The sequence below is a fragment of the Toxorhynchites rutilus genome, chromosome 1 (assembly GCF_029784135.1).
Source record: "Toxorhynchites rutilus septentrionalis strain SRP chromosome 1, ASM2978413v1, whole genome shotgun sequence".
Taxonomy (NCBI): Eukaryota; Metazoa; Arthropoda; class Insecta; order Diptera; family Culicidae; genus Toxorhynchites; species Toxorhynchites rutilus.
In genome coordinates this window covers 171,454,857-171,470,391 of record NC_073744.1, presented here as the reverse complement: position 1 = coordinate 171,470,391, position 15,535 = coordinate 171,454,857, and the positions used below count along the sequence as shown (strand labels likewise).

At 35.3% G+C, this 15,535-nt stretch overlaps 1 protein-coding gene across 6 annotated transcripts in view; it reads right to left on the bottom strand.

Annotated features, from left to right (window-relative positions):
* LOC129775968 (active breakpoint cluster region-related protein) overlaps positions 1-15,535 on the bottom strand; it is a 151,049-nt gene that overhangs the window by 79,760 nt on the left and 55,754 nt on the right. For all 6 annotated transcript variants that reach the window (XM_055781733.1, XM_055781314.1, XM_055781402.1 and 3 more), the window contains one exon: positions 9,374-10,266. In XM_055781733.1, the coding sequence (XP_055637708.1) occupies positions 9,374-10,266 (893 nt within the window). The remainder of the gene's footprint in view (positions 1-9,373; positions 10,267-15,535) is intronic.

Sequence of the window (15,535 nt, the reverse complement as noted above, 5' to 3'; positions counted from 1 at the left end):
GTTCAATCCTCCCACCATCCTCTATCATTTCGGTGCCACTTGTGAAAACCCGCGGAATTAAATCGGTACACAACGGGGAGGGGTTGTTGTCGAGACTGAATCACCAAGCAGCAGCCGGGAATATCGCACTTCCGTTGGCAATAAATAGTAGTTGTACACACACCAGCGTTTGCTTACTACTGTCAGAGATGGTCAAAATGGGGGGAAGTGTCTCTCGCGAAGCATCCTGCCACCGAGGCTGTGGTGTGTGAACCGGGGGAAAGCCTCCGGAGTTGCCGTTAGCCTAGAATCGTAGGAAGAGGGACATAAAAAATCCCTGCCATGTCTGACGACTTTGCTGCAGCAGCAATCGGCATGTTGAGTTGATCGCAGGATGCTGCTCCCCCTCTCGGCAGCACACCACACTCGATGTTGCTTCCGCTCGGCTTGGAACTAGAGCGGAAATGGAAGGTAATCGATTTTGCTGACACAACAAGTCTCGAGTGACATTACGTTGTTGCAGTCGTTGTCGGAGTTGGTGGAGTGCAGACGTATATCGACGGAACGAACGTCGGGATGATATGTTGCGGTTTTGACCCACCCGGCGACTGTCATCTGCATTCACGCATGATGGCCATTTTTCTGTTGTTTATCGATTTTCTGTTGGCTCTAGTATTTTCAGACAGATACAATTTTCGAAACCTAGCCACCATATTTAGAAAACAGAAAGAATGTTTTTAATTATAAGGGCCGATCGATTTTATCTTTAAGAATGAAAGTGTTGCTCAGCCAGGCCATGTGTCATTAATTGGGATAAACGGTAGTCGGAGGGCAGAAAGAGCTAAGCTCCCCATTGAAGTGTTTCCAAGTTGGTAGACCGCCGTCGTGAAACAAACGATTTTGCTTGTCGCGTCATATTGCTCATATTGTGTTTTCCTTCAAATTTCGCGCATAAGTTTTGCTCGTTAGCAATCTCCTGTGTTAGTTTCATCTAATTTTCAAGGCTCATAACATATACCTCACAAAAAAATTGGAGAAGCAAGTAACATCGAAAATGTTGAAGAGATTTTTGAGAGGTTATAACTTCGTGATAACACAACACTATACATCATCATAGAGGCGAAATTTGTGAAACATTCAAACCAAGCAAGCAAGCATGCATCATCAACTACATGGATCTACACCTAAAACAAATATTCGGCACATTTTTAACATCTTCATACATTACATTAATCGAGCTTAAAGGTTCCATTAAATGTGATATACACCCATTCTGGTACAGCATTTACTTAAGCGAGAGATTGTGTATAATATAAATGCCATAGCAATATAAAAGCAAAACATAAGAGCAAAATAAGAGACACTTTGCACATCTTTGCGCATCAAAGATAAACAAAAGTTGTCTACGCTCTCCGTTTTACTCTCGACAAAACAAACTCTCTTCTTTTAGAATCCAATTTCATTTTTTCATATGGCGTAATACAGCGCGGACTCGATTATATACAGCCTCCGATTTCTTTTCACTGTAAGTATACAATCGAATCTTGTATATAATCGAGTCAAAAAAAATTTTTTTTATTCGTTTTTTATGCATACATTTTTCGTTAATTAAGAATAAAATTTTTATTTAATTTTTGATTCATCCCCTCAAAGCCAGAAAATACATTTCTCACATGAAAAAAATATTTTTTTCCAGAATCTCTCAGGAGGTGACAGATGATCATATTTGATGAAAAAAATCCTCCTACGCATTCGCTACTCCTACGCTACGTTCGAATTTAGAGTTTTAGAACTTTTTTTTTTTGTTTCGGGCTTTGTTGCCTCAAACTTACTCTACACTAAAAAGTACGCTACAGAAGACGATTCTGTTGCTTTCATTTGAAAGATGAGAAAATTTAGCACAGAATAGAGTAGTGGTACATCTGAATGAATGGTTTTAAATAACTTTTTGGAAGTAAAAATTTCAAAATTAGTAATTTTTAATGTGTAACTATTAATTTTATCCCAAAAAATCAGGTTAAACTTGATTGTTTTCATCAATCAAATTAAAGCTCTCGAGCCATTCTACAATTTGTTCTTTGATACCCAACTTCTATCTTTCTTAATTTCGCTGCAATATCGTTATAAAAAAATCCTGGTGAAAATTCAAGCAAAATATCATAGCCACTTAAATTCCACCTTAACGTTCAAAGATTACATTTTTTCTTGCAACAAGTCATTTTTGAAATGTTTTGTGAAAAAAAATTTTTTTCAGACTGTATAAAATCGAGTCCAAAATTGTATATAATCGAATCACATATAATCGAGTCTGTATATAATCTAGTCCGCCCTGTATTTGCGTACATTTGTACAATAGCACCAGTGGTTATGTGGACAGCGTGGTTGTGTAGAACGGCCGCACAGTCCTGTCGGTTTCGGTTCGATCCCTACTCGGCTTCATTTGATATTTTTTGGGTACAACTTTAACCTGGCATTTAGTCTGAAAGTATAAGAGGTCTACTCCTCAAATACAAACATTTTAATACTCTTGAAAAAGGTGCGTTTTTTGTGCATCTTACACATTATCGCAGGAAAAAAGCTTGAGAAAAGGATGATACCTTTCTGCCAACGCTACCCAGCAAATGTTGAATCTCATAACATGGTATACTGTAAGTCGCATTACAGTCGAATTAAAATAATTTATAATGTTGATCAACGTATACACTGTGTATTTCTAAAGTCGTACAAAATACGAAAAACTCGATTTTATTCATCACTACAGATTAGGTCGTGATGAACAAGCATCGGTTTTATGATATACAGGCAAACCTTTTTTGTGCGGGGTTAGGGACCACACAAAAAAAAATCGTACAAAACTTCACCAGTAGATTTTAAAAATCTTGTCCGGTATACAATTTGGAAACATTATAGGAGGTAGTGTTCAACACGACCGCATTGTTGACGTAGAAATACGCTGTGGTTTAATTCAAGTCGCTTGTTTATAACTGCGGATATTATTTTATAATCCAACGGAAATTTTGAAATAACCTTTCTACCAGTTTGGTCGCTCTGAAATGTTTTTTTTTATTGTAGAATCATTCGATGATAATCGCAGAACAATACTTTGTTCGAGATAAGCGCAGCTTTTATCCTTAGTGGAGAAAGTTTTGCTACTGGTGAGCGAAACCAAATCACATACAAAATTCCAGAACGACATTTTCTTTCTTGATGACTAAATAAACGAAATAAACTCTATCTGTTCATCTCAACAACCTTGAAAAGAGTAGCACTGCTTCATTACGATCAAGATTAGCGCAAATGCAATCCTAGTTGAGAGCAGTTTTGCGACTGGCACGCGAGCCCAAATAAATTAATAACCTAATATAACTTATTGAATAAATTGGTATTCCTCAAATAATTTGTTGGTGCACAACCTTAACACCTGCTTCACCATAGCGTCAGTTCAATGCATTGATGACAGAAAATAAACAATGTTAACTGCTTGGGAAAAGGCTGAATATTTGCCTCAGCAGCGATTCATTACTAATACCCTAGCGTAAATATTTCCTCCCGCTATCTTCCCTCCGTGTTTATATTTTATCATCACGACTGCATAATTTGCAACACAAAACAATCGGCAATCATAGCATAAAAAATAGGCGATTGTTGCATCGTTACAGGGCTAATGCACACGGGAGCAGACTCAAATGGAGTTTCAGCGTAGCGAAGATGCACTATTTTTACGTACGGGTTATGAAGCACGCACGTACGCATACAAATATCCATATACGATGGCTTGAATCAACTAAATATACACACACTTATCTCCATTTTGCGCTATGCTCAACAGAAGCCCTTTCTGTAAATATTGCCAGTCTACATTAGCTTAACTATCATCCTTTGTGGAGAGAATTTTCCTACCGTCATGCGAAACCAAATCACTGACAAAATTCCAGAACGTTTATTTTCTTGGTGAGCTGACGATAGCCTAACTTGATGATTCTCCACACAAACGTGTAGCTCAGAACCTTAATGCAATGGCGTCAGTTTGTTGCAATGATTGCAACGCTAGAGACATGAAGGTGAGTAATTTGGTCGCGTCCACAGCTCATTCCGAAACGAAGACATGTGATGACGCAAAACAAGGAAGAACAAGCGATTGGCATTGCTCTTAATACAGAACGATACTGAAAGTTTGCCTTCTTTCCTTGCTTGAGACTTTAAACTTCCTCAGTTCATTCGTCTCTAACCTGCAAAAAGGCCCTTGGGAAACTTTACTTTATCCATCATATTACTCCTCCACCCCCATTGCCTTGAGAAAGGCATTCGATCCCTCGCCGTCCAGCTCGCCTAGCAACGATGTTGTTCAGTCGATTTCCTCACGAAGAATGAAAGTTTGCCTTTTTTTTACTTATATTCTTTTTATTTCTTAATTTGGTTTACATTATAATATAATACTACATTTCAAGTGATCAACCTAGGGTTCTACATCTTTAAGTTTGAAAGTTTGCCTCAGCGAGATCCACTGTTTACACTCTAGGCAAATATTCCCCTTCGTTCGTCTTCTTTTCCTTTGTTCACTTTACATCTTACGATTTCCCCTTCGTTGCTCGTTATTGACAGCTCTGTTCGGGTAGTTGTACGTCAATCACGTTCATCAATCTTAAAAATGTGCCAATAATTATTTTCCGCCGCCGGGTTTTTAAATAAATTATAAATGAAAAAGTCACAGTCACAAGAGACATTTAACACATTAAGAACCGCAAAGAAATCTGAAAGACATACGCCTGGGACCGCATGTTTTGGGGCAAACTTGTACGCCTCATTTGTTCGGATTCCACGGATCAGATCGTTTCATTCGGTGTGGATGAGACGAAGGCGAGCCTTCGGTAGGCCTTGCTAGATTCTTGGCAGACCAAGGATTGACCCATGAAGTGTAGAAAACACGGGTTATTTCGTGATCCATCCGCAACAGACGGAACGCGAAACACGAGAAAACTCGCGAGCGGTCCTTAATGTGTTAATATATCGTCAGTCCGTGTTTTAAGAGGTGTTCTCATGGTAGTTTCGCGTGACTTATCGTCAGCCCGTTTTTTGTAGATGTGTCCTTTCGGTTGCTTCTTCAAAGAGGTTGATCGAAGCGGTGCTATGCTTGGCTAGCAAACAAACAAAACACAATCCCAGAGCAAATTTTCTGCTGATTCGTTCCGCAACAGTTCCCGATGCCGCGTGCTATCAAAGATTTGTACCGATAATTTATTTCTAAAATACTCTAATGTTGTTCTTGTTCTCGTTGAGATTAATTTCATAGTCCCACGTTGACAATGCGGTTGTGTTTAGGACATCACCTTTCTATTTGTTTAGCTTTGTAAAAGGGTGCATTAACTGTTTTTATTTTCTTTAAATCAAGCTTTTCTTACGGTTTTCATAACCAGCTGGTCCAGAATGACATGCAGTAAGCTTGGTTTTGTGTGATCTTTTTTATGCGATTTCTTGTTTTTTTTTGTGGTATATGTGAAGGAACAGATTTCGTCCTATTTTATCTTTGATATGCTATTGATATTGATAGGTGTTGTGTTAGCCAACTGTGGATTTGGTCATGCTTTGTTTGTTTTAACTGTGCTAATAGTAGTCATGTCATGCACAACATATTGCAGTTGATGGAAGAATGGGAGTGAAAAATTTAGATGTTAACCCTTTCATGTACAACATCGAGTTTCACTGATCATGAAGACGTGAAACGTGGACATCAATTATTATAATATTCAAAACACACGTTATATTCCCTTATTTATGTATTTTTTCACTTTAATAAGCGGCCTACTGACTTTCGCCGATAAAAAATCAAATCTTTGCTCCGTTTAATAAGGTTTTACTTATACAAAACGAAAAAGTATAAGACTGAGATTATTTACATATTTAAGATGAAAAAACACTAAGTGACCGAATAACTTCATGATCCTCAAATTTTTTTAAAATTTATGAAAAGTATATCGCACAAAAACGGAGCGCATTAAAACAAAATAAAAGCTGTACATTTTACAAATTTTATATTTTTTTGAAGTGGATACTACTGTCAGTGGTCGTAGATATTGAGCGCGATCTGTCATATAGTTTGTTTACAGTATCATTAAGAACAAGTTTAGATTAACAAGTAATCATTAGGAACAAGCTAACAATTTTTTGCTCATCGATTCTTGATATGATGTTGTTCATTCGGAATTCCTTCCAAACGGAAAATTCGTCAAAACGGCCAGATTTGTGGAACGATCTTTGTACTTTGATTTGGCAACGCACCAGCCCATCGATCGATCATTGTAAACGAATTTTTGAACAAAAATTCCCGGTACATGTTCGTATATATTATAGGGTTGGGGAAAAATAAATGTCGTATTTTTTATCGAAATTTAACGCTTCATTTAACATACTTAAAATTATCCAATTTAAGTCAAATATGCGCCGTTTTGTTCGCAAACTTGTTGCCATTTAGAAGGCAACTTCATTATCCCCTCCCTTATAAACCACCCTCCTTATTTGCAAAAAAAACTCAGACAGCCAGTTTTCGCAAGCCTCTTTTGAGGCCAACTTTGTATCACCAAGAGCGTTTTGCATGGACCGGAAGAGATGGTAATCACTTGGAGCTAGGTCCGGACTATACGGTGGGTGAAATAGGACATCCCATCCGAGCTCCCGTAGCTTCTGGCGGGTCATCAAAGATGTGTGAAGCCGAGCGTTATCCTGGTGGAAAACAACACCATTCCTATTGATCATTTCTGGCCGCTTCTGGTCAATCGCCTGCTTCAAACGGTTAAGCTGCTCACAGTAGAGAACCGAGTTGAGGGTCTGGCCATAGTTGAGCAGCTCATAGTGAATGATTCCCTTCCAATCCCACCAAACACACAGCAAAACCTGGCCGTCAATCCGGGCTTGGCGATAGTTTGGGCCGGCTCACCGCGCTTCGACCACGACTTTTTTCGCTTTAGATTGTCGTACGTGATCCACTTTTCATCGCCAGTCACCATCTTCTTCAAAAATTGGTCGAGTTCGTTCCGTTTCAGCAGTGCATCGCAGGCGTTGATTCGGTCTAAAAGATTTTTTTGCGTTAACTCGTGTGACACCCATACATCCATTTTTTTTTTGGAATCATATCTTCTGTTCCTTCAGTTCCTGGCCATTCCAGCGAGTGCTCACATGCCGGTCTACTTGGATGATTTCAACGATTTTATCGGTTTCTACGACGATTGGCCTACCAGTACGAGGTGTATCTTCGACAGCCACTACACCAGAACGAAATCAATCAAACCAACGCTGTGCTGTGCGAATCGTTACAGTATCGGGTCCATAAACTAAACAAATTTTTTTCGGCCGCCTTCGATGCAGTTTTACCTCGCAGGTAGTTACGTAAAATATGGCGAATTTCTTGCTTGGTGGACTCCATCTTTGACGCGCTATAACTTGAGACTGAAAAGGACAATCACAACACTGTCAAAACGACACTTGTAGCACAGATTGTCGTCTTTAAATAGCCGTATAGTATGACCCGATGCGATAAGTACAACACAAGATATGTTTAAGTGTTGCCATATATTGACAATATACGACATATCTTTTTCTCCAACCCAATATTTATATTATATTTAATCTTATGACGTTGACTTCAAATCCGAATCCAGCTTCTAGGCATTTTTCAACGTAGGGCTACGCTCAATAAGAAAGAAAAAAGCAAGAATAAAAAGGTGAACGATCTAAAGATGGAATATGAGACGAAATAATGAAGTACAGTAGAATCCGTTTATTATGACTCCGCTTATATTGACCTACCGCCTATTATTACGTAATTACACAACGATGTTTGGTTTTCGTATGAAACTTCTTGTAAAATTCGGATATAATGACTTCTTTACATGCATAAGTACATATTTGCATGAAAAACGCCTTTTATACAAAACACTTTGTATGACGTCCGCTTATTATGACCTCCCTTAGATGCCATTATAAACGGATTCCACAATACTTCGAACACTTATAACTCAACAATTTCTTGATGTACCACAGAGATGTTTGCATAAATCGATTCCAAACATGTCTGCGCATCTATCAAGATAAAGAAAATTAGAGTTTTGCTGAACAGACTATTGAACAGTTGAAAAAAATGTCAACCATTATTTGCCCCTCAAACTGTGTCGATCAAAACGGTCAACTAACGTAGCATCGGAGCACTATTTGCACAAATCAATACCGTTGCGAAAACCGTCGTAGCTAACAACCGTGCATCATTCTATCCAAGAGAAAAAGAAATAAAATTTAAGAAAAAATCGAGTCCGCCCTGTATTCAAAGAGATGAGCGAGGGAGGGAATAATTTCGGGTTCCTACGTCAACAATGCGGTAGTGTCTCAGAAACCACTTCCTACATTTTTTTTACCTAGAAATCAATCTAGGATGTATAGCTTAACATATAAGATATTTGTTCCTCATCGGAGTCACAATAAATCTAGACGATTCGAGACGAAATCGCATTTGGTTCCTACCAATTCCACTGTTTTGACCGGGCCGTAACCATGGCGAAAGCCATGAATGAAATGCGTGGCCGAGAACGACTGGCGGCCAGCCAACAAATCAGGACCTGTTTGTATCCCCCCACCATCCAAAGATTTTCTCCCTCGGAAAATGATAATAAACTAAATAAAAAAAAATACCGGTCACGTGACCGGTTTTGTTTGCGCTCCCACCGCCACTATCTTTATCAAGCGGCGTCGCGTACAGACGCATTTCCAGCCTGAATCCAGTTTTGCGTCGTTCCGTTTGGCGTGTTCTTCCCGCCGGCGACGACGAATCTTATCTTGCCTTTTTCGTCGTCGAAGGAATGAATCGTTTAATTTTTGGCTTTCCTTTTCCATCAGCAGATCAGATTCGGAAAAGATCGCAGACGACGATGAGAGATGCGGCCGTTGCGAAAAGCGAAACTAGTTTCCTACTATTCCGTCGTCAGATCTGAGGTCGGTCTGGTGTTGACCTCGAAGAGGTTTTATTTTATTTTGTTTCTCTGTTTTTGTTTTCCAAACTGTGTCATTGTGTGTTGCAGCAGTACAAAACACACGTCGTTACGTTACGTTCGGTCGGTTGCTGCAGGCAGGGTGTGTTGCGCGTTTATAGGACGCACTCTTGAAGGGAAGCAGCGAAAAAAATGTACGAACGTCAGCTGGAAGTAGGTCAACTGCAGAACATGTTTTGGTGCGCTTCGGTGCACGCCATAAATATGCAATTATTTATCATTTTTGATTTTGATTTCGCTGATAATTTATCACCACGGTGCGGTGGCGGTGGCGGCGACGGTGGGGAATCGCATGTGATGGCGGAATAACAATAAACGAATGAATCGATTAACAATGGCCTACATATGAGGGGGACACTTACCGTGGTGGGACCTTCTTTTTGAGCTCCTGGCCGCTCGCGATGAGCTGCGAGGTTCGCTCGGCAATCGATGTACTCATTAGGGGTGGGGCCGACGGTTTTGGGTGTCTGCCTCCATCCAGGAATGTGCTGTGCTCGTTGACAATGGAGTTGTTATTGGTCGACTGATGGTGCGGTGGTGGCGTCTGGTGCAATAGAACACTGTTGTTGTTGTTGTTGTTCAGATTTTCGCTGCTACTGCGGTTGGTATTGATCAGTACGTTTTCATAGTTGTTCGGTTTGCCCGAGGCAGTGATTGTGGAGGATTGTACGACTGTGGTAGTAGTAGTAGAGTTGTTATTGCTATTGTCGCTGGTAGTTTTGGTTGGCAGAGCAGGCGCGACAGCAGCCACCGCCGCCGAACTGGAGTTTTGCTTGGAGTCCTCCAATCTGTTTTCGGAAGATTCCTCCTTCACTTCGATTACGGTCACAAAGTGACTCGGCGAGGAGAGCAGAGTGTCACTCTGGCTGGAACGCCGTGAGCGGGACTGCTGCTCGCACTCGGAAGTGTGATCCTGTTGTATTTGGGTGTTACTTGTATTGGCACTATTTGGCACGCCAGTCTTTGCGCCGGAGGCCGCCATTGTGGAGGTGGGCGAGGATGACGAGGATATCGATTTGGTGGGGGATGAACTGACGTCGGAGCTAATGCAGCGCCGCTGGTGCAGATTCGACGTGAGCTCATTGATGCACTGATTCAGTGCACTGTCCTTGTGTTGGTTGTCCCTGCGCAGAGGGACCATCCCGACAGAGGCACCGCTATGCAGCTTTTCGCCGGGGGCATCCTCGTCGGTGTTGGCACCGTTGGTGCCCTTGTTTTCCGTGCTGTGATTGTTCGCCGCTTTGATGATTTGGTTCTGTAACAAGAGGATAGGAAAAATAAAGTTAGTACTCTTGTCGACAGATTGAAATGGTTAATATTTAAAGGGTTTTTTGAACATTTTTGAAATATAGATTTTTGGGGGTCTCCGTAGTCCTAATGGTTGCGCGTTCGCTTAGTAAGCGATCGATCGTGAGTTCAAAACTCAGGGCCCTCATTGACCATCTTTGTGTTGTTACAGAATAACTACGTCCACGCAACAATCATCAGCGATGGAGATCGATCCACGGTCAAAGTAAGATCGATTCATCCATACAACTGCTGCTCTGCAAGACACATCGGGCTGCTGTTCTATTAATAACCCAACAATGATCATATCAACTGTCTCCGCTGTTCGGTGGTCTAACTGGATAATGGAAGAACGGAAGGAATACTCTTACGTCTATATGGCTACTGTGGTAATGTACCATATGCGATGGTAATAGAAGGGATCAATCACGGAGAGCAACTACGAATTGTACAGTCTACCCAAGCTCAAGCTCAAGCTCATATGCGATGGTATAGAAGGGAATACTCTTACGCCGAAAAATGGCAACTGTGTAATGTGCTAATTATAGATATGATAAACATGTGACATGTACACGATTAAAATTCGGCTCTGTTACAGCTAAAATGCTAATGAGTCTAAAATAAACAAACGGGAAAAAAAGGAAATATAGATTTATATATATTTTGAGAATGTGCTCTCGTGACCGAGTGGTTAGCGTCACACCTAACATGCCGGGGGTTCGGGCTCGATTCCCGTTCTGGTCGGGGAAGTTTTTCGTGCAAGAAATTTCGTCCAACTTGCACTGTGCTCACGCGTATTCTCTACAGCTTGCCACTCAGAATGCATTCAAGGTGTGATATTTGGCATAGAAATCTCAACTAAGTACTAATAAAAATGACGCAAGTAATACTACGTTGAGACGGCGAAGTTCCTCTAGGAACGATTTTGCCATTTAAGAAGAAGAACATATATTTTGAAGATATGACATACTTCAAAATTCAAATTGAATATACATAAACATAATTTGACAGAAGTAGACAAAATAGTATGCAATATTTTTTTATGTATAATTTTTTATTAGAGTAAACGAATTGTTTTTTATCAATTTTACTCAAATAATATTGCAGCCAAAAATTTTGATTTGAGCCCTTTGCAAGCAAAATGCTTTTTCGAAAAGTAATCAGCATCCCCGCGTCATTACAAATTTGTTGGAGCGGCTTAACCGATACACGATCCTTTCGATACCTTGAAAACCATAAAAAAACGATTTAAAAAAACCACTGAATTTACTCATCCTTATTTGCTATAAAAGGGTCAAACGGTTCATAAGTCATGCATTCATAATGCAAATTTAAGGTATGTTCTACAAAATGGTCAAAAAAAGTAAGTTACAGATACAGAATAAGTATTTTTTATACCTCATTACCTTTTATAAATTCTTGAATATGCTTTTGAAATTTTCAAAACTTAGAAAATCAGAAAAAAAAGAAGTTATGAAAATGAAATTATGAAGAAATACGAAAATGCAAAAGTTTAAAACATTCCAGAACTCAAGAACATAAACAAAAATAATAAAATGAGGACATCCAAAATTACAAATTTGAATTATTGAATTAACTGAATAACTGAGAAATTAAAAAATCTAAAAGCAAAAATGAAGAATTAAGAAGTTCAAAATTCAAAAGAAAAACCAAATTATAATATATTCTGATTCTGATTTCAATATATTCAAAGTTCTGAATTTTCATTTTTTCAAGTTTAGAATTTTTTAAATATTTATATTTACAGCACGGACTCGATTATATACAGTTTCTGTTTTCTTTTCACTGTATATAATCGAATCCTGTATATAATCGTGTCAAAAATATTTTTTTTATTCGTTTTTTTGCATATGTTTCTCGATGCATATGTTTTTCGTTTTTTGAACATAAAAGAGGAATTTGATTTTTGATTCATCCCCTTAAAGTCAGAAAACACCTTTCTCGCATGAAAAAAAACTAAATTTATCCAGATTCTCTCAGGAAGTGATAGACGATCATATTTGATGAAAAAATCCTTCTACGCATATGTTCGAATTTCAACAATGACAGAGTTATAAAACTTTTTTGTTGTTTCGGACTCTGTTGCCTCAAACTGTCTCTACATTACAAAGTACGCTACGGGAGTCGATTCTGTTGCTTTCATTTGAAAAAATGATAACATTTAGTAGTGGAACATCTAAATTAGTGGATTTTAATAACACTTTGGAAGTGAAAAATTTAAAAATAAATAATTTTAATGTGTTATTAATTTCATCCTAAAAATTTATATTAAACTAGATTGTTTCTATCAATTAAATTGAAGCTCCCTAACCGCTCTACAATTTGTTCTTTGACACCCAACTTCTATCTTTCTTAATTTGGCTGCAATATCGATATAAACAATTCCTGGTGCAAATTCAAGCAAAATCTTCAAAAATCACAATTTTTACTCCACTGTACAAGTAACAGCCATTTAAATTACACCATAACGTTGAAGGATTACATTCCATCTTGAAATAAGTCATATTTAAAACATAAAAAAAATATTCCAAACTGAACGATCGAGTCCAAAATTGTTATACAATCGAATCACATATAATCGAGAATGTATATAATCGAGTCCGACCTGTATTACTTTATTTAAACTTTTGAGTTTTCAATTTTCAAATTTTTGATATTATTTTGTTTATTTCAAATTTAAAAATAAAAATAAAAATTAAATTAAAAAAATTAAAACGTTCAAAATTTTAGATTTTCAAAAATTTATCAAACATTTCAACATTGAAAAAATCACTTTCTTAACAGTTTGAAACTGAAAAAAATTTAAAAATTTAAAAATTTAAAAATTTAAAAATTAAAAAACTCTGAATAAAATATTGGAAAAATCAAGAATTAAACAATTTAACAATAAAAAAAATGAAAACTTAAAAAAATGACAATTTTTAAAATTGAAAAATCATTTGATCTTTGAAAGTTCTCGAAAAACAAAACTTCAAATTAAAATGCAAATATTCAAAAATTTGAATTCGGAATAATCTGAATAGAATAATTGAGAAATTGAAAAATCGAACAATTGAAGAATAAAAAAAAAGATAGATTGACGAGAAAATTAAACTGAAAACATTAAAATTGAAAAAAAATGAGAATAACAAAAAAGAATAAAAAGAAATTTGAGAATTTACTGAAAACTAAAAAATGGTAAAAATAAAGAATTGAAAAAAAATTCAATTCAATTGAAGAAATTGAACAATTTTCAAATTGAAAAATTTTGTTCAGTAATTTTAAATTTAAATATACCAGAAATTTTAAATTTAATGATAAAAAAGATTCAAAAATTTGAAAATTCAAAAATTATAAATTCTACAATATAAAAATTTCGGAATTCAGAAAGCGCAAAATTGAAAAATTAAAGAAGTAAACAATTTCAAAATTGAAGAATTAAAATTTATTAAATTTGAAAACTTAAGAAATTTCTAAATAATAAAAAAAAATGTAATTCAAGAAATTCATTCAAAACATAAAACTCCGAAAATTAAAAATATTAAATTTATAAAAATTCTGATTTTAACCTTCTACAGTCAACTCTCCCTAATTCGATACCTCCCTGACTCGATGGTTCCTTGGATATCGAGTTAGGGAGAGTTGACTGTATTATCATTATCTGAATTGAGTAAATGAAAAATGAAAAAAGCGATAGAAGATAGAAGAAAAAAATTAAATACTAAACAATTGGAATGAAATTTAAAAATATAGAAACTGAAAAAAATTAAATTGATAAACTTGAGAACAAAAAAAAATAAAAAAATAAATTCGAAAATAAAAAAAAAATAGGAAATGAAAGAAATGAAGAACGAAAAAAACAAAATAAAATGGAGAAATTCAACTCAATTGAAAAAAATGAAGAATTTTAAAATTGGAAAGTTTTAGAAATTTTAAATGATCATTAATCGTCAATCAAATCGAGATTTAAAGATTCAAAAATTAGAAAATTCTAAAAATTTTACAAAATATTGCAAAAAATACTAATTCTAAAATTGAAAAATTTTGAAATTCAAAAAGCAAACAATTCAAAATTAGCTACTAAAAATTGAAATAAAAAATTTGAAAACCTAAAGTGGTAATTTTTAAAATTGAAAAATTATTTAAATTTTGACAATTCTCGACAAAAATACAAATTAAAATGCAAATATTCAAAAATTTGATATCTGAATAATCTGAATGGAATAATTGAGAAATTGAAAAATCGAACAATTGTGGAATCGAAGAATTGAAAGATTGGAGAAAAAATTGAAGGAAATTTGAAAGATATAAAAACTGAAAACATTAAAACTGAAAAAAATTAGAATAATAAAACAAATTAATTCAATTGATGAAATTGAAGAATTTTAAAATTGAAGAATTTCGTTCAAACAATTAAAGTTTTTTAAATCCAAGAAATTGTGAATTTCAAGTTTAGTAGTCTAAAAAATATGAAATCATAAAATTCAAAAATTGAGAAATTCAGAAAACGAAAAATTGGAAAAATAAAGAAGTGATAATTGAAAAACTGAAAAATAGAAATTTATTAAATTAGGAAACATAAAAAAATCCAAAATAAAAAAATGTTATTTAGGAGTTAAGGAATTTATATAAAAATTTATTTCGAAAATATTCAAAACTCCGAAAATTAAAAAAATATTAAAATCATAAAGAAAAATTAAATTCTATTGAAATTAAAAAATTAAAAAATCTTAAACTTGAAAAATTAAAAATTTACAAATTCTAAAATTGGAAAACTAATTAAAATTTCAAAATTCTTGAAAAACAAAATTTCATTACTCAAAATTTCATGAAGTGAATAATTGAAAAACTGAAAAATTGAAATTTATTAAATTAGGAAACATAAAAAAATCCAAAATAAAAAAATGTTATTTAGGAGTTAAGGAATTTATATAAAAATTTATTTCGAAAATTCTCAAAACTCCGAAAATTAAAATAATATTAAAATCATAAAAAAAAAATTAAAATCTATTGAAATTAAAAAATTAAAAAATCTTAAACTTGAAAAATTGAAAATTTACAAATTCTAAAATTGGAAAACTAATTAAAATTTCAAAATTCTTGAAAAACAAAATTTCATAACTCAAAATTTCATGAAGTGAATAATTGAAAAACTGAAAAATTGAAATTTATTAAATTAGGAAACATAAAAAAATCCAAAATAAAAAAATGTTATTTAGGAGTTAAGGAATTTATAT